This window comes from Pteropus vampyrus, unplaced genomic scaffold (genome assembly GCF_000151845.1).
Source record: "Pteropus vampyrus isolate Shadow unplaced genomic scaffold, Pvam_2.0 Scaffold97, whole genome shotgun sequence".
Taxonomy (NCBI): Eukaryota; Metazoa; Chordata; class Mammalia; order Chiroptera; family Pteropodidae; genus Pteropus; species Pteropus vampyrus.
The window spans coordinates 5499940-5524703 of record NW_011888878.1 but is presented as its reverse complement, the minus strand read 5'-3'; the positions used below and the strand labels follow the sequence as shown (position 1 = coordinate 5524703).

The following is a 24764-nucleotide window of genomic DNA, read 5'->3' as shown; positions in this document are numbered from 1 at the left end:
CTTTGACTTTGTATTTACATTCCTCTTGGCTTCTAATTTTAATAAATGAATTATTATCCATGCATTTAATTTAGGCTCCAGACAAAATAATGCCAGAATAAATTTTCTAAATTCAATTCACATGAGCCAGTAGTCTCCTTCTGAAAGCCAACACCCAATGCTCAGGGCATCATCAAGCACTTCGGATTCTTAGGACATTTTAGCTCCCTGAGCAAGTCAAGATGTGTGACTTACATGTAATATATGAAGTCACTGATATTTTTTTTAACTTCATGGCATGAACAGTATCATACTGAGTTTGAAGATTTTCCTTTAAGATCCTCTCATTAGACTTCATAATGTTTACTAACATGATATTAAAAAATGACTGCTTCATTTTCTTATTTCTATGAAATTTTGAACTTTTCTTTTTTACGTACATAGATGTGCTTCCATATAAATGCATAAATGTCATCACATTGTATATACTCTTTGTTCATTTATTTGCTTTGTTTTAATAGTCTTTTTTTCCTTTTCCTTTTTGACATCTCTCATTTCCCCATAATTCCTTTTCCTTGCATATCGTTCCTTCTTCCAAGTAACCCAACTTTACAATCTTGAGAGTTTTCCATCAGAGATTCTGATTCAGTAGGTCTGGAGTACAGTCCAAAACGGCAATTCAAACAAGTGTCTAGTTGATGCTAATGGTGCTAGTCCAGAGACCTGGTGAGTATAAGAAATGATGAATGAAATATGTGCATTTCTGAGTAAATGTGGTGAATTATAGAGATGAAATAGGCTCAATACTGATGTTTTTAGGTTGAGGCAAACAAGTCCCGCCAAAAATCTCTTTATACTAAAATTCTCTGCATAATAATCACACACATATTTGTAACAGATGTTAAAGCAGAGGTTTAAACTAAAGAACAAATGAAAAACATTTTCCATAATGAGAAGCACAAATTTAAAGTACTTATCCAAAAACCAGCTATGTTTTCCTTAAACCTCTCACCTTCATTAAGAATGTGAAAAGTTCTATATGCTCTAGCCTAGAGGTTAACATTTGTGAAGGGCATTCTTCTGCTGCTTGTCAGTTGTGAATCTCACACTTTCACATGAGGGGCCAGGGGTATTTGACCCCCATCTCAAGCCTATGGAAAGGGACTTCACCTACACCATCAGACAGCTTAAGATGTGACACCTGGATTTTGAGGAAAACAGTGAAATGCTGTGTGACTCTCACCTGAGAAATCTAATAGTCTGTGACTGTCCAGCTGTTCTGATGGGGGCTTATTAGCAATCAAAAAAATACTCTTACTTCATCTCTGTCCCTACCTTGTAGGAGTCAGAAACGACATGTAGCAAAAGTAGATGAGTCACATGAGAAAGAGAGAAGATCCCAACCACACCTGTTCTCCCAAAGGCAGGCAGCCCACTTTCAACAGGCTAAGGGTGGTAGAGCAAAGCCTTAAATTAAAAACTTGTAATATTACATAGGATTGGACATATTTACTACTGATTTGAGACTCTAATTTTCAACTTAAAGACCAAGATTTTTTTCCAGTAGGTAGAAAAGTAGTAACCTCACTGAATTCTTTTATTTTTATTTATTTATTTATTATTAATTTATTTTTATTAAAATTATTGGGGCAACCCTGGTTAATAAAATCAAATAGATTTCAAGTATACAATTCAATAATACATCATATGTATATTATATGTTCACCACCCATAGTTAAATATTTGACCCCCTTACCCCACTGAATACTTTTAAAAGCAGTGAGAGAAAAAAAAAAGCAGTTTCCATGGTTATACCTCATGACTCTTGCTTTATGTATGTGTATACACACACACACACACACACACACACACATATACACACACTCACACACACACAGAGGCATGGGGATTAGTTATCTTTATATAAATATATGAGGCTGTCCACTGTTTTAAAATTTTTGAATATTTTATACTTTTCTGAATTTTGCTTTACACAGTCAACAATACCTCCTAGAAAACTCAACTCAGCTGGAAGAGCACTAATTTATCCTCTTCAATGGCTACATGATATGTGTAGATGTCCTGCAATCTATCTAACAATTTCCTTATTGATAGAATTCACTTTGCTTCTTTTTCCTCCTCTCCACTTAAAAAAATGTTGCAATAAGCAGCCTGGCCCAGGTATTCTTAAGAACAAGTGTTAATATTTGTGCAGGACAATCTCTCAAGAGTCAGATCTCTGGGTCAAAAAGGACTATGTATTTTAAAACCTAGGAGCTGTTGCCAAATTGCTTTCCAAAAGTCTGTTAATGATTTAAATTTCCACTAAAAATGTGTAAGAGTCCACTTTTCCCTGCTTTCTTGCCAGGAACGACCGCTTCTTGGTGTTATAATTGTTGCCACACTACTAGGGGTAAAATGATATATTGTTACTTTATTTTACATTTCTATGAGTTCTGCTAAGTTTGAACAGCTTTTTACATTTGTAGCCCAAGTGCATTTGTTCTATGAATTGCCTCTTCACAGTCTTTGCCCATTTTTCTGTTATTTATTGCCAGATAGTCATTTAAAAGCATGTTTTTTTTTTTTTTTGGTATATTAAAGAGATAGTAAAACACTGTCCTGATATATTTAAATGCTTTCCCCCAAAGCATTGTCTGTTTATTGATATTGTTTATGATATCTTTTCTTATTTGAAAATGTTATTTTTATATAGTTAACTATGTCTGTTCTTCATTTATACATTCTGGTTTTCTATTTTTTGTTGAGAAGAGTTTCCATATCTTTAATTTATAAATATAGATTTACAGACTTTTTTTGCCAGAGTTATTTCACTTTATTTAAATTTACATTTTAATTCTAAATATATTATTGTGAATAATTAGGTAAGTGTGCAATTTCATCATCTTCTAAATAGATAGGCAGGCAATTATGTAAGTATCATTTGTTAAATAAACCATCCTTTCCCACTGAATTGAAATATCATCTCTGTCAAATCCTCATTAATACCGGGTTCAATTTCTGGAACCTCTATTATTTTCCACTGGTTCTTCTAGTCTTAGGCCAATAGCATATTGATTTAATTATAATGGTTTATTCTTCTACCTGATTAGGCAGTTCTCCTCATGCTTATATTCTACTTTATAAACTTCAGTTTATAATTTTATCCAGTTCCATTTTTTTGAAATATTTATTTATGTATTTATGTATGTATGTATGTATTTATTTATTTTTATTTTTCAGTTATAGTTGGCTTATAATACATTAGTTTCAGGTGTACAACATAGGAATTATACGTTTATATAACTTATGAAGTGATCACCCCAATAAATCTATACACAGTTATTACAATCATTGACTATATTCTTTATGCTATACTTTACATTCCCAAGACTATTTTGTAACTGTTGATTTGTATTTCTTAATCCCTTCCTCACCTTTACCCACCCCTTCAACTCCCCACAAAATGTTGTCTGTATCTAGGAGTTTGTTTCTGTTTTGTTTATTTATTTTGTTCCTTATATTCCACATGTAAGTGAAATCATATAGCATTTGTCTTTCTCTGTATGGCTTACTCTACTCAGCACAATACCCTCTAGGTCTATCCATGTTCTTGCAGATGGCAAGATTTCATTTTCTTAAAAAAAAATTTTTATAGTGTAGCAATGACCCATTATATAAATGTACCACCTTTTCTTTATTGATTCATCCACTGATGAACATCCATGTTGCCTCCATATCAGTAAATAATGCTGAAATGAACATTCTGATGCACATGTCTCTTCAAAGCAGTGTTTTGACTTTCTTCAGATAAATACCCAGAAATGTGATTACTGGGTCCTTGTCTCTCAGTGTAGCCTTTGCTTTAAAGTCTATTTTGTCTGGTATAAGTATTGCTATTCCAGATTTTTTTTTTTTCATCTGTTTTCATCTCTTTGAGTTGTGTGTGTCTTTCGATCAGAAATGAGTTTCTTATAGGCCGTATATGTATGGATCTTGATTACTTATCCATTCAACTACCGTATCTTTTATGGGAGCATTTAATGCTTTTTCATTTAAATAATTGTTGGTAGATATATAGCTATTGCCATTTTATTATCCATAATTTTGATATATATTTTTCTTCTTCTTAAAGAAGTCTCTGTAATGTTTCTTGTAATACTGTTTCGGTGGTAATAAACTTCTTTAGCTTTTTCTTGTCTAGGAAGCTTTTTAGCTATCTTTTGATTCTAAATGATAGCACTGCTGGGTAGAATAATCTTGGTTGTAGGATCTTGCTTTTCATCACTTCGAATATTTCCTACCAATTCTTTCTGGCCTGCAAAGTTTCAATTGAGAAATCAACTGACAGTCTTATGAGAGCTCCCTTGTAGGTAAGTAACTGCTTTTCTCTTGCTGCTTTTAAGATTATCTCTTTGTCTTTAACCTTTGGCATTTTAATTATGTTGTGTCTTGGTGTGGGTCTCTTTCTGTTCATCTTGTTTGGGACTCTCTGTGTTTCCTGGGGTTGTATGTCTATCTCCTTTGCCAGGTTAGGGAAGTTTTCTATCATTATTTTTTTCAAATACATTTTCAATTCCTTTCTCTCTCTCTTTACCTTCTGGTACCTCTATGACATGAATGTTGTTATGCTTGATGATGTCCCAGAGGCACCTTAAACTATCCTTATATTTTTGAACTCTTTTATTGTTACTATTCTGATTGGCTGTTTTTGCTACTTCATCTTCTAAGTCATTGATTCAATCTTCTGCTTCATCTAACCTACTGTCGATTCCCTCTAAGGTATTCTTTATTTCAGTTATTATATTCTTCATTTCTCACTGGTTCTTTTTTATGTTTCCTATCTCCATTTTTATGTTTTCTATCTCTTTGTTAAAGTTCTCACTGAATTCACCTACTCTTTTCTTAAGTTCATTGAGCACCCTTATAAACAATGTTTTGGACACTGCATCTAGTAGATTGCTTGTCTCCATTTTTTTGAGTTCTTTGTCTGGAGCTTTGTTCAGTTCCTTCATGTGGGACATATTTCTTTGTCTCCTCATTTTGGCTGCCTATCTGTGTTTGTTTCTTTGTATTAGGTAGGGCTCCTAAGTCTCCTGGTCTTGGAAGAGTGGCTTTATGTAGTAGCTGTCCTGTGGTGCTTAGTAGCAGTCTTCCTTGGTCACCTGAGCTGGGTTATGTCCCTTGTCTAGGTTGTGCGTGCCCTCTTATTGTCATTGCACATCAATTGGAGTGATTGACCCACAGGCTGATTAGTTCTGAAGACTGGCCAGTGAGAGGCTGGCCCTGTGGAGCAGGATTTACTCTAGCAGGACTCTGATGCCTGCCTAGTCTGTCCTTTGGGTGTGTCATCCTCAGATGCAGCCCTAGGTGGTACTCCGGCTATGGTCAAAGCCCATCACAGGGAGTGCTGGCCCAAGGTAATCCTGGGAGTGACCCACCATAGGCCAAGTTCAGTTACAGGCAATGCACTGCATGGGGCCACGTAGCAAGAGTCACCAATTAATCCTCAGATGGCTGCTACTTGTGCTGGCCTTAAAGGTGCCTTGAGAAGCTTAGCCACAAACTGAGGTTGGCTGCTCAGTAATAAGTAGAGGGCATGCTGAGGCCAGATGCTGCTTGTTTGAGTTTTGTGAACATTTGAGTGATTTTAGGAAAGTCTGTAGCATGAACTAAGACAAACCATTTGTATGGGAAAAAACACTGGAAGAGGCTTAGGTGGGCCTGCAAGTTGGGAGGGATGGGGTTTTAGGGAATCACCAGGGTAACCAGTGTTAACCAGGTTGATGGAGCTTAGATATGGGAGCCTCCTAGGTCTGCCATCATGGGGAGGGCTCAACAAAAGAACAATGGATTTTACTAGCACTTCTGTCTGAGAGAAATTTGCCCCTCCAGCCCTCTTCCTGAAGCCAGACAACTCAGTTCTTCCCCATATGTCTGATGCTTTACAAGAAGCTGTCCCAGCACTGGAGCTCAGAGTGAATATGAGTAAATCTGTGTATAGGCCCTTTAAGAGGAATGCCTGGGACTCCAGTAGCCCTTTGTCTCACTTAGCCACAAACTTCACTGGTTTTCACAGCCAGAGTTTGTGGGGACTTATCTTCTTGTTACTAGAACCCTGAGCTGGGAACCTCATTGTGGCGCTGGGACCCCTCGCTCCTCCGGCAGGACCTCAGTAGCTGAGATATCTCTTCCGATTCTCAAGCACCACACGCAGTTGTGGGATCAGCCCATTTCATGTCTCTTCCTCTCCTACCAGCCTCAAGGTGGCCTCTTATGTATGTCCCTAGTTGTAGGACTTCTGTTCAGCTAGACTTCAGGTGACTTCCAATTATGGTTGTTCTATTGTTTAGTTGTAATTTTGATGTAGTCATGAGAGGAGGCAAACACAGTGTCTACTTACTATGCTATCTTGGCCAGAATTCACCAGTTCCATTTTTTAGGTGGTAAGTTTTCATGAGAATTTCATTAAATTTTTCTATTAATTTGGAGAAAAGTGGCATTTTTATCATAGCATTCTTCCCATCACCAAAATGGTGAGTTACCATAGGCTATTGGCTTCCTCCTCAAAATAAATGATAGAGAAAGTATAGGGAGAAAAAAGGAATTGGAACTAACAAAAGGAACAACAATACCAACAAAAGCCATGAGAATTCCCTAGGGAAAAGGAAGGCTATTTTGGATTGCTGCTTATGGAAGGGAGGTGAGAAAGATGGAAAGGATTCAGCAGCTTCCAGCAAAGGGTAGCCATATGCAGCAGTGAAAAGGCAGTTTAGAAAAAAATGTTTACGCTCCACCTTTTTGGCTCAGTTGCATTTCCCTGGAGTAATTATTGCTTGGTTCCTTTCCACACAAAGCATACACAAATGGTTAGACACTGGGACAGGTACTCATGGGAATAATATCAGTGTAGTGCAAAAGATCCAAGGGTCTGACTGAGTTGAAAATCTCAGTCATTTCCTTTCTCTACAAATCCTGAGGCTAGTGGATTGCCACTGATGTTTTCCCTAAAGGTCTAAACCCTGCCCTGAGCAATTGGCTAATGCAGGATTTCTTAGTCTTGGCACTATTGACATTTTGGGCCACATGATTATCTGTTGTGGAAGCAGGTAAGACTGCACCATTCTCTTCTTTAATTTATCTACTCAGTTGTTTACTTGGAAAATCATGAATTTTATCTGCCCTGATCCTCCTACAATTTCTCTTAGAGTTGTTCAAATGGCTTTTTGACTATTTCGGGAATTTATTTTGAGTGGATGTTGCATTTATTCTGACTGATCTTCCCCTCTCAGGCTGCTATAAAGTCTTATTATGTTTTTATTTTTCTTTGTTGGCATATTGGGGCTTAAGACTATTGGACTGCCTCTAGGACTGTAGAGCTGTAAGTGGCAGTTGTATAGAAACAGGTAGGCTATCCTTCAGGCACCTGAAGGAAGTCCCCTTATTCAGAAATCAAGGAGATCAAGTTCACTCATTCAGAGTCAAGCGTGTCAACCTACTCCTCCCTTCCCATCACCAAGATCCACAGATTTCTACAACCTAAACCTTTTTGGAGGATTTGTAGCTTTCTAGTTTCCATGTAAGAATGTCTGTGAAGCTGGTATGTAGGTGCTCCTGCTACTCATGGTATAGAAAGCTCAGTACCTGTTATTTCTGTGGAAACTGCACAGAGCTCAAGGCTTCACCAGTACCAAGTTTCATATAGGCATCTATCTGACTTTAGCAAAATCAGATAAATTAAATGAGTAATAAAGAACAAGAAAGACAAATTAAGGTCAACACTTTTCCAGAACCCACTGCTGATCTTCATGAATTTTTTAGAGTGATTATAATGTGTGTGGTTTTTTTTTGTTGTTTTTGGGTTTTTTTGACATGACCAAGTCATTCACCTCTAAATCTTAGTTTGTAAAATAAAGGTGTTAGATTAAATTATTCAAAGTCTCTTTTTGCAAAAATATAATACAATTTTATTTTTAAATCATTCCTTATATAATCTAAAAGCAATGTGCAGACATTGTCTGGATCTTGGTCTAATAGAGTAGCTATAAAAATATTATGAGACAATTGGGAAAATTTAAATCTAACTATATGTTTGATAATATTTAAAAATTATATTAGTTTTCTTTGTTGCTATAATGAATTAGCACAAGTTTAGTGGCTTAAAATAACACAAATGTATTACCTTATAGTTTTGTAGGTCAGAAGTCTGATATGAGTCTCAGTGGGATAAAATCAGTGTCAGCGGGGCTGTATTCCTTTCTGGAGGCTCTAGGAGAGAATCAGTTTTCTTGTCCTTTCCAGCTTCTAGAGGCCACCCATATTTCTTGGTTCATAGCCCCTTTCCACCATTGTCAAAGCCAGCAAAATTGTATATCTCTGTGTCTTTCTTTCATAATCACATCTTTCCTGAATCACAGCCTGGAAATGTACTCCAGCTTTTGGGAACCCATGTGGTAAGATTGGGCCCACTCAGATAATCCAATGTAATACCCCCACTGCAGGGTCCTTAACTTAATCACATCTGCAAAGCACTTATTACAATGTAAGTAACAAATTCACAGGCTCTGGGTATTAATACCTTATACCTTTGGAGGACTATTATTTTGCCTACCACAAAAATTATTGTTAATATTTTAGGTGATGGCATTGGCATATGTTTAAAATAGAAATTTGTTTATAGATACTTCATTAGACCAAAGATCTAGAAAAGGTCTGCACATGCCTTTTAGATAATATAAGGAGTGGTTTAAAATAATAATATAGGATAGTTTTGTTGCAAGAATAATTCTAGCTAATAATTTGAAATAAATAAAAGAATTTTTTTTAAATCACCATTTTGTTGATCTTTTTTAAAGATGTCTTTTGCTTTATTTTTGTCCTAAATTATTTAAATAAAAATGTCTGGGGGAGAGAGCAAGAAATACTATTTTTTAAAAATTATAATTGGCACACAATATTATATTAGTTTTGGGGGTACAATATAGTAATTCAACATTTATATATCTTATGATATGATCCCCACACTAAATCTAGTAACCATCTGTCACCATGCAAATTTATCACACTATTATTTACTACATTCCCTTTCCCCTTTTTCACCCATCCTTATACTCTACTCCCAACTGTCAACCATCCTTTTACCTTTGTTTTTATGTCTGTTTTTGTTTTGTTTCATTTGTTTGTTTGTTTTAAATTTTTTTAATTCCAAATATAAACGAAATTGTGCTGTATTTATCTTTCTCCATCTGACTTATTTCGCTTAGCATAACACCCTTTAGATCCATCTATGCTGTTGCAAATGGCAGAATTTCATTCTTTTTTTTTTTGCTGAGTTATATATATATATATATATTTATTCTTCTTTATCCATTCGTGTATCAATGGAAACCTAGGTTGCTTCCATATCTTGGCTATTGTAAATAATGCTACAATGATCATAAGGGTACATATATCTTTTCGAGTAGTGTTTTCAATTTTTTCAAATAAATATGCAGAAGTGGAATTGCCAGGTTGTATGGTAGTTCTATTTTTATTTTTGGGGGAAATTTCCATACTATTTTTTATAGTGGCTGTACCAATTTATAGTCCCACTAACAGTTCATGAGGGTTTCTTTTTCTCCAAACCCTTGTCAACACTTATTTGTTGACTTTCTGATAATAGCCATTCAGACTTTTGCAGGGTGATATCTTATTGTGGCTTTGATTTGCATTTCATTGGAAGTTAAGTGATGTTGATCATCTTTTCATATGTCTGTTGGCCATCTGTATGTCTTCTTTGTAGAAGTGCCTCTTCATGTGCTCTGCCTATTTTTTGATTGGATTGTTTATATTTTTGTTTTTACATTGTGTGAGTTCCTTACGTATTTTGGATAGTAGCCCTTTAGAGGATATATCGTTTGTGAATATATTTTCTCATTCAGTGGGTTGTTTTGTCATTTAGTTGATAGCTTCCTTTGCTAGGCAGAAACTTGTTACTTTGATGAAATCCCATTTGTTTATTTTTGTTTTGTTTCCCTTGCTCAGGGGGATATGTCCAAAAAGGTATTACTAAGACTGATGTCAAATAGTTTATTACCTCTATGTTCTTCTAGGAATTTTATGGTTTCCAGGCTTACATTTAAGTCTTTAATTCATTTTGAGTTTATTTTTATAAATGGTGTAGGAGAGTGGTCCAATTTTATTTTTTTGCAAGTATATGTTCCATTTCATCAATTTTAATGAAAATAATAGGTTCAGAAAATAAGCATCAATGGGTAAAACTATTACATGAAGTTTCATGGAAAAATTCACAAGGAAGAATCAGGCTGTCACAATCTGAACCAACTGATCACATTTTGCATCACTAAAAGTCAACAACCAGAGAATATGTAGTTTCTGATATGATGTGACATGATCTATACATCATCCCCTATGCAGTACTTTTGCAAAAACATGTGAACCTGAAACTAATCAAGACTTTTTGAGTTAAGTTTTACTTACAGGAGTATGAGGGTATAGGAACAAGTAAATGACATCACTAGTAAGCAAAGGGACAAATATACAATTGACCAAACGTCCTCAACAAGTCAAGAGCATAATAAAGAGGGGGAGGGAGCACTGCTCTGGACTAAAAGAGAATGTAGAGCTAAATGTCACATGTGAATATTGTCTGAGAAAAAAGGCAAAAATCAGAGAAATTTGAATGTGGGATGGGTATTAGATGATACCAATGGATTATGGAAATTTTTGCAGGTTTGATAATGGCTTCATGGTTATGTATGATTAATGTCTATAATTATAGAGATGTATACAAAAATATGTAAGGATAAAATAGCAATGTCTGAGATTTACTTTTACAAATTACTATCTTTCACCTATAAAAATAAATATGAAATGTATTTGTGTTTTATACAATGCAAAATCACCACATTACGTATATTACATTCCCAACACAAACCAAGCAACTCACAAGAGTTGGTCAAGAGAGTACTCTATTAAATAAGTATGTAAATTCAGAAAAACCATTACTATTACCAGAAAAACAAGTAAAAATGTGCATGTCTCATTTGCTGTCGGTAAAATAACAGCCTCACCTTAGTATAGCACAAAATAGTAATAACAATATAACAATTAAAAAGAACAATATATTATCTCATTTAATCCTTATAAAGAAACTTTAAAATAAGTCTTATTATACCCATTTTAGAGATGGAGAAACCGAGGCTCGAATGGGTGAGAAAGAATGAAGATTTAAACACAAGCCCATCCTACACCATGGACAGTGTTCCTAACCAATATTCAGTAGATATTTCCATGCACTTTGCAAAACTCAACGGGCCTTTTGTACTGTATTTTTGAGACATCCGTAAATGCTTTCCTAGATCTAGTCATTAAATATTATTTAATGTTTTTTAATATTTATGATGATAAAGAAATGGATCCTATTTAGCACTATGTATAATTTGACTGGTTTAATTGGTGAATTGAACTAATAATTTACGTTGACTAGATTTTTAAATTCTAAACTTAATGAAAAGAATTATGGACTATATTTCTCCCAAGTGGCTACACGAGTAGTCTCTATTTACTACTTCTAGATAAACATTTTTTTTGATATTGAGTTTACCCAATTTAGGGACATTAAACACATCAACATCCTTTGAAACAGAGCTAACGTAATATAAATGTTAAGTTTCTTGGATTTCTGACAAGCTATATAAAACACAACAGTAATGGGCATTTAAAAAACAGCTCTGGGATTTTCAGGCTTTAAAAACTTGTTATTTCTATGGAAAAGAAACAGTTGAGATACTTGGACAGGAGTTTATTTAATCTACTTCTCTCAAATCAGAGGTTGCCATATTTATAGTTTTAAATGGTACATACATGATATTTAAATCATATAGATATTTACTCTCCTTTCTCTTTGCTTCTGAAGCAAGGGTGTAAATAATTCTTGGGTTATTATGTGTTGGAGCAGAAAAATAAGAGTGGAAAGGGACTTTAGAAAGAAAATTTCACACATAGTTTAATCTGGTAAAAATAAAGTGCCTATATATCACCAAATGCCATAATCTGTGTGGTTTATTGTATCTGTGTTTAATTCTTCTCAATTTTCAATTGTGGTATTTCCATTATGGCTCATATTTTTGTGTGAAATCTAGGAAAGCTTTACTTGTATAAATAAATAGCAGAATAGTGGTTGCCAGGGACTGAGACTAGGAGAAATAGGGAGATGTCAGTCAAAGGGTACAAGCTTCCAGCTATACAATGAATAAGTTCTGGGGATCTATGTACAGCATGGTGACTATAATTAATGATACTCTATTGTACACTTGAAAGTTGTTAAGAGAGTAGATCATGAATCCACATTTTTTTACACATTAAAAAGTATGTGAAGAGATAGAGGTTAACTAATCTTATTATAGTAATCATTTTGCACTATTTTGGGTATAAAATCATTACATTGCACACCTTAAACATACATGTGCTATATGTCACTATATCTCAATAAAGCTTGAAAAAATTATCAGTTTTTGGCCTAGAACAGTTCTATACCTATATTGCTTTATAGTGGCATAATCCAATAAAAATGCAATGTAAACCACTTAGGTAATTTAAAATTTTCTAGTCACCACATTAAAAAAGTAAAAAGAAACGGGCAGAATTAATTTTAAGAGTATATTTTATTTAACTCAATATTAAACATTATTATTTTGAAATGTAATCAATATAAGATTATCAATGAGCTATTTTACTCTTTTTTTTTTTCATGTTAAGTCTTTGAAGTCTAGGGTGTATTTTATACTTAGAGCTCATCAATTTGGCCTACCCACATTTCAAGTAACCACATGTGACGTGTAGCTACCAAACTGGGCAGGGCAACTCTCCAGTGAGCCTAATTTGAGGTTACTTAAATCAGAACAACCTGGGTTAATTTTCTTGAGAGAAAATAGGACAAGTCTATGAAGTAAGAATTATTTTCTAGTTTTAAATACTGGACTAACACTTCTGGAGTTCAAAACAGTACATCTGTATTGAGTCTTAATACAACTGCATCATATAAAATAAAGACATTTTAATTCAAATAGGAAACAAGGACATTAGTGAAGTAAGAAAATGCACAGCCCACATGTGCTTGAATGAGTAGCTTCTTGGAGACTTTGGAAGAAATGTCAGTTCTGTAAATACCAGGATGAGTTTACAGCATCTCCTGGGTGATTAATACTTAACATAATGTGCTGAGTTCTTCCTTTTCCTGAAGGAAGCTACTATTTTAGACACCTTTCAGCCTAAAAAAAACCCCACACTCCGTATTTAACTGCTTCTGTAAGTCTATAGTCCATGGCTTAGCACTCTCTGGATACAGAGAGAAAGAAATGTTGGCTACATGGATGAGAAGAAAGTCACAAAGGATATTTTTTGTTTTAGTTGAATATATCTTTTTCAGAGGACAAAAACCAATATTTCCACTCAGCTATGTGCTGGAAATTCAGCTATGTGCAGGGAGTTCCATGCTCACCTTGAGTCACTGTCCCTTCTGGCCCTTCTGGGACCATGAGATCCCTTATCAAGCTGAGGGTGATCTGGGATAGTCAACTGCTTCACAGTTCATAGTTAAGAAGAGATTCTCTTTCATGCTCCACACTTCACTCTAGCAGTTTCTTCCATAATTTTATTAATTCACTAATTTAAAAAAGTATTAATCGAAAACATACTATTCTAGATACTAGAAATATGAGTGAAAAGAAAGGAGGAAGACAGAAAAATTAGAAAAAAATCTCCTCCTTCATAGAAATAAGGAAATAAATATGTAGATCTATAGTGATAAGTACTGTAGAAGTAAGACAAGACAAGGGGATGGGAAGCACCTTGATTTGGGGGTGACTGTGTGTGGGGAGGAAAGGTACAGTTTTGGACAGGATTAGTAGGAAAGGTCTCTTTGAGATGACAATTGAGCCAAAACCAGAGGAAGAAGAGGAGGGAGGGAAAACAGATGCAAATGCCCTGGGGCAGCAACAAGATTGGTGTGTTCAAGGAACATTTCTGGGATTCCCAGAAATGGAAATCTTTATACACTTGAAGCATTTTTATACACTTGAAGAAAGACCTCTCCCTTTATCTCACCTATCCCTAGAAAGGGACATTTCAGACTTATTAATAAAAATCATTATCTTAGTCTATTTTTATCAATCTGGGACCCAAGTCAGAAATAGGAGGATTGCATGAGATCAGAGGGCTCCCTTATGGCCTTTGGCTATTTGTAAAATGAAGGATATTAACTAAAGCATCTATTTCAAGTCATTGGGGCTTTTACTCTATTGTCATTTTGTTGCTCTTTTCTTTCCCTCTCCCATCCCCCTACTTTCCCTTATGTAAACACACCTGAAAGTGAGCGGGCTCATTGATCAAGCCCTCTAAGTACTTCTTTCTTCCTCTATCCTGTCATTTAGCACACACAGTTTCTTTAGGGGGTGGGGGTCTGCCTTTAGCTATCCACTCTGTGTTAAGTGCTGCCAGTGACCTTCACATCATTAGCAAGATCTTCGTCAGTGAGGAAGGGAGGATATTAAATCAATTAAATAATAGTCAAACCATTCTAACGACGTAAATTGAAAATTGCTTGAGGAGAGTCCAAAACATGTAGAATTAGATTCAAGTCTAAAAGTGTTATCTATAAAAGAAAAATATGAATAGTTAATAACACCTAGCTAATATTTAGCTAAGGCTAAATGGGAAAGAACTTAAAGAAGGCCAAGACAAAGCAGACCTCGAGAACATAGGTTCTCTTTTATAAATCGGTGAGTCAAAATAATTTAGGCAATAAATGAATAATTGTGGGATAAGATTAACTAGGTGTTTTAAGGTTGCTGAAGATCTTAAATTGCACCAATTTAGCAGAGAGTAGGTTCAGCGTGTTTTAATATAGCAATTAGCTCCCGGCAAATGAAGGGAGCTTAAGTATTCCTGTTCATGTGTAAGTCTCTGCCATGTGAGATCATCTCTAACATTTGCCGAGTTGGGATTAGAACCACAAGGCTTTGGATTGAAAAGGAATTTTCTTCATCTGTAAAATGAAGGGGTTGGAAGAATTGAGATTAAATATCTTTCACTTCCAAGAACCCATAAAATCTAGAGAGGCTAAAGTTGGTTCCCAAAGCTGCACAGCTGGTCTGTGCCAGACTTGGAAAGTGGACTTGGTTCCCAGGATTCTCTTTACGCTGTAAGTCAATTCCGTATTTTCAAAAAATTCAGTCAGCTCAGTCATTTGACACAATGTAGATAAATAACCATCCTACTGGGTTGGATTTTTTTCTCCATTTTAATCAGTTTTCATGTCATGTAAATATAACCTCAGGGATATCACTAGCTAAAAAAGGAGCAAAGCTTGAACACAATTGTGCTTGGAGCTGGCTGCATGACTTAGTAGAACACAACAAACTTGGCATTGGGACCAGGAAACATTGGATTCAATGCTTTCAACGTGCAGATTTGTGCAACAGTGACATGAAATGAGACCTGACCATGAAAAGCAAAATGCCCATATATGGATAAAAATATAAAATTGTGACAAAATTCTGCATTATCAAGACTATGAAGAACAAGTATTGTCATACATTTCTGGTATAAACACAAAGTGGTGCAAACTTGTAGAGAGGAATTTAGCAACTAAGAGAATTACAAAGACATTTACTTTTTAAACTGTTTCTAGAAATCTAGTCCAAAGAAATAATAGCAAAATGTGAAAAGCTATTAATTTCAAGGTTATTAATTTCAATACCATTTATAATTGCAAAAGATGAGAAAGAACACAAATGTCCATCAAAAGATGACTGGTTGAATTGACTATGGTGTACTCTGCAGCTATAAAAGAGAATGAGAAAGATCTGTAAATAGTGCTATGAAGTAAGTACTTTCCAAAATACTATAAATTAAAAGACAGTAAGGTGAAGAAGTAGCATATAGTAGAGTATGTGAACGTTTGTGAATTTGCTTTGATTTAAAAGTAGAAAGGTAACTAAAAACCAACAAAAATGGTGAAAAATTAGGATCAAGGGGACAAGGATAGAAGCTAGATTTTTCTTGTTTTGCTCTATGGTTTTCATTTTAGAATTCTGTCGATATTTAATTTAATTTTAAAACAAAAATTAAAAACAAATGAAACAAACGAATTGTATATTGACTTGTGACTTAACTACACAGAGAAATTATTTCAAGAGCTCTTAAAACAGAGTAATTTTTAACTGTTTATCTCTAGTGGAATATATCCAAAAGTTAAAAAGAATCACAACAAAATCCTAAGCAATTTTCAATAATCATAATTTTAGTAATCATATGTGTATTATAATTTTGAAAATATATACTTTAAACAAAAAATAAATTATTTTAATGTAATAGGGAGACAAAAAATAAGCAGAAAAAAATTAAAATGCAAATAAAAATTCAAAGCAGTTAAGTAAATTTGAATTAAAAATATTAATATGAATGTATGATATTATTTCTCCTTCAAAAAAAATAAAAATATTTAGAAACAGTGACCAAACCAGTAGCAATGAAAACCCCTGGTGCCCAAACTTTGATCTATAAATATATTTCCATATTAGAAAGAACCAAGGCTTCTTGGAGAAATGGCTGGAACCAAGCCAGGGTAGAGAAGACAAACAAGATAAGATTGGAACCTGTAGTCCTACCCAAAACAAAAAACCTGTGAAAGACCATTGGATTCATGACAAAAGTATATAGGAGAAATCTGAAGGGACTCCCAGTTATCAACAATAGAATATTTTGATCACCGAAAAAAAATGACAGCAGTAGATTGAAATATATCAACTATGTTCAAACTCATGTGTTAATATGACACTTAAAAACTTTCTTTGGTCATATGTGGAAGATCCTGGAGAAAGAACTTATTTCAAAAGAAAAAAAAGAAAATTAGTAAATAAAGGAAAAGAATCAATCATTTATCCTGCTTTTTTTTTTTTTTTCAAATGCTATCATGAGTACTCAAATAATTGATCTGGAAAACTATTTCTTTATGGGAGAGTACCAGTTAATAAATGCAAAAAGTAGGACAGAAGTAGCATATCACTAGTTTGTAAGCCCTAATAAATACTGAAATTAGCAATAACCATCAATGGGAACTAAAGCCAGTAGCTGAAATGTGGAACTCTAAAATGTAAAGCTTCTCAAACTTTAATGTGCATATGAATCACTTGAGGATATTTTTAAATTCAAGAATCTGATTCAATAGGCCTGAGGTTGAGCCTGAGAGTCTAAATTTATAACAAGCCACCACAGGGTGCCAATACTGCTGGCCAGAGGGTCGTTCTAAGAAAGAGAAAAGTAGTCCTTTGACATTTGGGAGCTGGCCTGGTACTGTCAGACTGTCCTTAGTGTTCTCTTGTTGAACATAAATAGTTTCACAGAACAACATCAGAAAAAGTCATTCTGTGACCATCATGGATCAAGACAAAAACAAGACTACTATGTAATCAAGTCTAAACACAAATAATGAACACTATCCGAAGCACAAAACTGACCAAACCCCACCCCTCATCTTGACTATATAAATGGCCACTGCTTCTTCCCTAGTTGTAGCTTTAGGCTCAATCCAGTCTTCTTTCCTTCTAAGAAAGATTTACTAAAATTCCCAATTACTTCTGTTTCCTGACAGCATCTAATCTGAAGCAAAGACCCAATTCCTTAAACCCTCCCTAAAATCACTAAACACAAGCCCAAGTCCTATAATGAGTCCCTTCTAACACCCTTTGAGAGCATTCTCTCTCATTACAACAAGTAATAAACACATCTAGTTCAACTACAGGTGTGTTTGGTGGTCTTTGTTGGAGTAGCAATTCAATAGTGAAGTGGATCAGTCTAACAGCTGAATCACTAATTACTGTGTGCTTCCTGATGTGATGCTATAGAAATTTGCAGCACCACCTATAGAGTATTCGTGCCAAAAAAGACAAACCTGAATCTAATTAAGCCTCTAGATTTAACCATCAGTTTATAAGAAATACAAGGGATAGAGAAACAAATGAGGAAACATATTCAATTCTATCTCAAGACAAATTTCCTTTTTTTCATCAAATAAATGACAAGACAAAAAGAAGATGGAGGGAGAACATATAGATTAAAAGAGACTCAACACTCATATCAATCAGATGTAAAATGGAACCCTCGTTTGGGTGTTAATTTGTACAAGCTACTACACAAACTAATAATTATAATGACAAAAAGGGAGTGTAGGTGGATATAGATAAAAACATTGGCCATATTTGATAATTGCTGAAGGTATATTACAACATTTTGACTCTCCTTACTCTTAATATGTTTGAAAAATTCCATAGTAAACAATTTTTTAAAAATATTTTTACTATTTCATTCAATAGATCATTTTTGAAAAAAGTTAAATATAAAAAATTAAAGACCGTATCTCAAAATGGATATATATTCTAGAGAAATAAACTATGATAAATTTTAAAGAGTCTTTCCCACTACTGAAATGACTTTCAGATTCATTTTTTGAGTTATTAGAATATTCACCTGTTTCTTTTCTTTTTTATCACTAACAGATGTGTCAACTTCAAGTGAAGAGGAATAAAGAATTATTATGTAGACTTGGATGACGATCTTAGAGAAACATTCAATTTAAATGTTTGAATCTTATAGCGAAGAAAACGTTATTTGAGCAATTACCTGGATCTGTAGCAGACATCAGTGAACCAAAAAACAAACAGTCGGTGAAATGGAAGTCTCCATTTTTCAACTGGCCAACGTATACCATAGACTTCACAAAGCCATACATAATTAACCTGTTGAAGAGAAAAGATCTTCAAACATCAGGTTGAATTCTATACAAACTCATGCCGTGATAGCTAACATTTAATGTGTTTCCTAAATAAGCATCATACACAAATTACATCATTTTGCCAATTCATGGCTATGCTAGCTCTCAGTACACTATCTAAATCTCTTGACTATGAAAGACATTTTTACCAAATATCGCAACTCATTCATCTGGAAAAATGTAACGAAACATTTTATGGTATATTTCAATGAAAACAAGATAAATCTCAAGGATATAAAAATAATCTGTCAAGTATGGCATAGCAAATCATGCTTACAAGTACAGCGGCTTGGCTGACATCTGTAAATGGATTGCTTTTCGGTTTTCATCATTGTTTTGTCTGCCAGGCATGTCAAGAAAGGTTTAAATTTCTAGTCCGTCACTGTGATGAGAAGGGTATTGGCCACTCACAGGGGACCTATTCAACCAGTTATTTTATAGTAGATGAGTCTCTACTACTGCTGGTGTCAGGATACTTCTACTATGGGTGGAGAATCACTGCTGGATTAGAGCACCTGTAACTTCAACACATTGTTAAAAATGAATCCTGAAATAGTTATGTTTTGATCCTGCAAGGAAAGCTGTGTTTTTTTTTTTCTTTTTTCTTTTTCATGAGATTATTAGGTTTATGAACTTACCAAACCTACTCCATGGAATGCAAATTGTCTCTTGTGGTCATCATTTGCCACCCTATGGCTTTAAATTATACTTAATTATTTAACTGACTGGCTAATTTTGATAAAATCCTAGCAGAGGAAACACAGAGATTGGTGAATTAGGCCACAGCAAAATCACTGTAAGTGACTGCAAGAATCCTTAGAAACTATAGCCCCTCAGAGCAATAAGCGAATGTTTAAATATTCACATGAATTTAAAGTTAGTTTCTTAAAAAACGTTCTAAGATTGTGAGCATGGCTAAAAAGGCTAGAAGTGAGATATTAGAAATTATAATGTCAAGGGGAATGCAGATGTTTCAACTTCTGTTAAGAAAAATTTCTCTATGAAAGCATGTTTCAGGTATACCTGTATTTAAATTCAGATTCTAGCACCCACTAGCTATATGTTGTTAAGGTATTACTAAAACTTTTTGAGCCTCAATATCCTCATTCATGAAGTAGAAAAAAATAATAGTTACCCCATAGAGTTGTTTTAAATATTATCTAAGATAATATACATTTGGTTTCTGGTACATAAATAAATTTTAAATGAGGTTATTGTTACTGGTAAAAATAATTATCAAAATAGGTAATATTTTACTTATTACTTCTACTTCTCCATATGTTTTAACTCATTAAATACACACATTGATCCTATAAACTAGATACTTTTTGTATTTTTCAGATGAGAAAACTGAACATGGTGTGATCAAGTAACAAGCTCAAGATGACACAGCGAGTAACTTGTGAAACCCAGATTTGAACTTCAGGGAATTGGCTCCAGAGCCCAGACTTTTAACGCCTATGTCATATTCCCTAGATGAATAGTTCTATATTTTATATTATCTCATAGGATTTACTCACAACTACCCCATTAGGTGGTTATTCTAGGTAGCACAAATAAGCAGCAATGGAGTGTACCTAAGAACTTGGAAATAATACTACTCTTTGTGTTGAACCATTGAGACAACAATTAGTGAGTGTGAGCAGAGACATTGCTGTGGAGAGTGTAGGGGAGGCTGAATCTTAACTAGGCTAAAAGTACTGACATATCTGAAAGACTATGCCATGGGACACAGCAATGTTTGCTGGGAAGAGGCAAATCCAAGTGGCCTCAATCATGGCAGCTCATCCACTCTTATCTTGAGGAGGGTCTGCTGGTTACCAGGGTGTGCAGCTTCTTGACAGGTGTAGGGTAGCTTATTCAGCTTATTTGTTCATTCAATAGACATTACTATTGAACCCCTACTATATTTCAAGCTCAATGCCTTAGATACATCCATGACAAAAACAAAGATCTCTGTTTGAATTTTAGCAAGACAGACAGAAATAAAAAAATAATAATAATAAATTTGAATTTTATCTGTTACCTACACCACTCTCTGAATTATAATCTACAGGTCTGATTAATACTGGGACATTTTGGCCAGTCATGACATTACCACTAAATTGCTCTCAGACAGTCATCCCTTCACCCTCTTCTAATGTTAGCCCAACGTCACCAGTCTTTTCTTATTTGAGCTATTTTTAAATATTAAGCCTCAACAGACTCTGGAATCAATATAAACTTTATGACCTGTGACTGTGTTTTTTAATTCTATACTCATTAGTTAATTTTACAGGTTAGGAATCCGAAGCTCAGAATTAAAATGACTTGCTCCATTTTGCATAGAAGCATCAGACTAAGATAAAAAATATATATGCAATATAGTACCCAGGCTTGGCAAGTTATATGGAAACTATAAGTCTTATGTACTATTGATGAAAATAAAATTAATGGTTTCCTATGCATTTATAACAAAAGTAATCAAACATGAACCAAAGGTGTATATTCGGATTATTTCTAATTACTATTATTTATGAGTGAAAAATTCAAAGCACGTTAATGTTCAATGAATAAATTATAGAACAATTATATGATGGACTAATATGCAATTATTAATTCTGTATACAAGACTATACATTGTATGCAGAAAAGTAAATTGATAAAGCAAATTATTGACTGGTAGTAAATGATAATTTCTAATTTTACAAAAATTAAACATGCCTAGACATTCACATAAACAGGAAAAGACCAGAAGCATGTAGTCTAGGATGCTAATAGTGGTTACATAATGAAACTAAATGTGATTGTTTTCTTTTTTGGTTTTCTTCATTTTTCTAGTTATTCTTAGATAACAGTCGTAACAAAAACAAATAACAATGTACATTAGTGAGTGCTATTATGTGACATAATAGAAATTCAATGTATCATTTAGCTCTCAGAATTCTGAGTTATGTTCTTTTTACAAATGAGAAAATTAGGACTCAGAGATATTAAGTAATTTGCATAAGGTCACAGAAGTTAGCTTGTGACAGAGCTAGATTTGAAACCAGGAAGTTAGATGTCAAAGCCTACACTATTAACCAACAGCTCTATAAAACTTTTGAATGGCTTTGAAATCAGGAGAAACACATGTGCATGTACACACACACACACACACACACACATGCACAAGCAAAGAAATTTTTTTTTAAAAGAAAGTTAATTATTTATTTACTCCAAATCAACTCCTGGACATAAAATAATTATAATTCCAAAATCCCAATAGTTTTTTTGAGATAATACCAAAAAACTAAACAAAACAAACAACCCCCCCCCACACACACACACAAAAGCTAGGTTTAGTACAAGCTCAATATGGTCATTATTGACAAAGGTCATTATCACCAGTAATTATAATAAGGCAATAATTAGCATGTATCTGCTATGCCCAGTCACTCTTTTATAAGTTGTAGCTATTGTCATTGTTGCTAATAAAAACTAGTTATAATAATATCAACTCAGAGGCTAAAAAAATAAACTCATTAGCAACCATCATATTCTCAAAGAGTGGTGTATTCTATTAGTACTTCACAGAAAGTATTTCTTGAGGATGCAGGAAAGATATGGTTTGATGGGGAGAGGGAATTCAGTGAAGTCCAATGCATGCAGTGCTGTGAAGATGGCAGACCTCAGCGAAATGTCCTCCAGGGGTCAATCTATGGTGAGTGACAGCCCAGGTTACAGGGTTAGGTAGAAGCAGAACTGCCTCATAAAAAGTAAAATCGATTGTTGATATCATTGATTTTAATTAATACTCACTATTCTTTATTAGTACTATTCTTTGAAAAGCAGAGTACTGTTGCCATGGAGGATTCGAGGGTGGAAATTCATGACCTGCCTTCAAAGAATAGAGCATTGCAGGATGGCAGTCATGTTACCTACACTAATAGAAGGCATTGTGTAAAAGGGAATTTAGGGACGTGTCCAACACAATGTTCCACATTCTCACTTTATGGAGGGTTTATGATGCATGTAGTGATTTTCAATTTTATGAGCTTGTTTCACACTATTATATCTCCACACCTAAAGGCATGTTGTAAAAATGTTTCAAAACAAAAAGTTTCGGAAGGCTCAATTGCTTGGATAATTTTTAAGTATGTCATTTTAATCTCTCTCAGTATTTTTTAAAAAAGAAGTGCATCTTCTTTTTTAAAAATAGCCTTGATCAAGCTATGAATAGAAGTACTTTTTGAATTGCCAGAGATAAGCAAGGAGAGTTGTTATCAATTTCGAGACATGGCTGTGTGGACTAGTCCAGTTAACTGTTAGAAGAGTCTTATATCTGCCTATGAAAGCATGTGAAACAAGTCACTATGTGGAGCTCAATAGTGGAAAAAAACCCAGAACCAATAGATTCTAGAAGCAATATTGTTACAGTCTGCATCTAGATTTCTGACTTCTATACCCAAATATTTTCCTCTGGATAAATATCTTTCCCTATTTATTTGTTCACATTTTATGGATAGTGTAAATTTCATAGTTTTTTTTCTGGGGCATGCATACAATACTAGAGAACTCATAGACTTTTTTCATGTTTTTTGAGATATAATTGACATAAAATTGTATACATTTAAGGCATGCAGGCATGCAATGTGATGATTTGATAGATGTATAGACTGCGAAATGATTATCATGATAAGGTTAGTTAATGTCTATCACCTCACAGCCATAAATTTTTTGTGTGTGGTGAGAACATGTAAGATCTTCTCTCTTAGCAACTTTTAAATATGCAATACAGTATTGTTAACTATAGTCACCATGCTGTACATTACATCCCCAGAAGTAATCATCTTTTAACTGAAAGTTTATACCCTTTGACCATTCACTCTTCCTATCCTCATCACCTGACCCTGGCAACCACCAATTTATTCTCTGTTTCAGTGAGAGAACTCATAATTTCTCAAGGCCAGGTTGGATGGGATTAGGAAGGTCTACTAGCCAAATTCATTCATTTATTCACTCAAACTCTTTAACTCATTCATTCAAAAAATAATTTTCAATAGAGATAATTTCTTCTCTGAGGGAGCTTACATTTTATTGGAATAGCCAGATATTTAATAGCTAATTTATAATTTATTATTTCATTAATATTGTGATTAAAGTCTATAGAGAGAAATATAGAGTGCGCATGTGCACACTTCCAGCTGGGAAACATTGAAGAGAGACTATATTTTTGGGAGAGAGCACAAGTTCAGTTTTAGAATGTTTAGAATGAGGCTGTTGGGCATACAGATTTGGATCTCAAATGAGGGATTTGCTTAGGAGAGATATTCGAGAGCAAACACTGTATGGTGTATGTTATTGCTACCTTGGGTGTGGATGAAAGTCTGAAGAGGATATAAAGTGGAAAAAGGCCCATGTTTGTGGCCTGGGATACTCCAGCATTTGAAGATGAGAAAGAGACAATGAAGCAGCAGAGAGCACCATGAATCAGAAACATGAGTAGAAATCTAGTAGAGTGTCATAGGAGTCAAGAGAAGAAAGTGTTTCAAGAAGGACATAATATATAGCGTTGAATATTGCCAAGAGGGCCATTTTATTTAGTGTCATTACAAATGTGAGACTAAAGCAAGATTATAATGGATAAAAACCCATGGAAAATGAGGAAATTGAGGCAGGTAACATACGCAAATTTTCTGAGAAGTTTGGCTATAAGGGGAGCCAGTTCTGTCTCCAGACAGAGAAGAAGGATTAGTTTGAGATTTGAGTTGGTCATAAAGACATGAAGAAGAAGCTGGAAGAAGCTCACATCTCATGGGGGCTTCATGAACAAAGGTGCCAACATGATAATTGTGCTTTGTCAAGATGAACGGCATCAGGCGGTGAGTCTGACTTTGGATAGAATTATAAGGGCCCTAGAGGACCTGTAGAACCAGGGGCTCCTAGAGGTGTCAAAGAAATGATTTTCCTCTTTTGTCACTATTTCTCACTA

General features: G+C 34.4%; 1 protein-coding gene across 1 annotated transcript in view; it reads right to left on the bottom strand.

Moving 5' to 3' along the window:
- The window catches only part of SLC9A9 (solute carrier family 9 member A9), a 514150-nt gene that overhangs the window by 362711 nt on the left and 126675 nt on the right, over positions 1 to 24764 (bottom strand). Inside the window, exon 5 of the mRNA XM_011364440.2 lies at positions 18661 to 18776. Coding sequence (XP_011362742.1) covers positions 18661 to 18776 — 116 coding nt within the window. The remainder of the gene's footprint in view (positions 1 to 18660; positions 18777 to 24764) is intronic.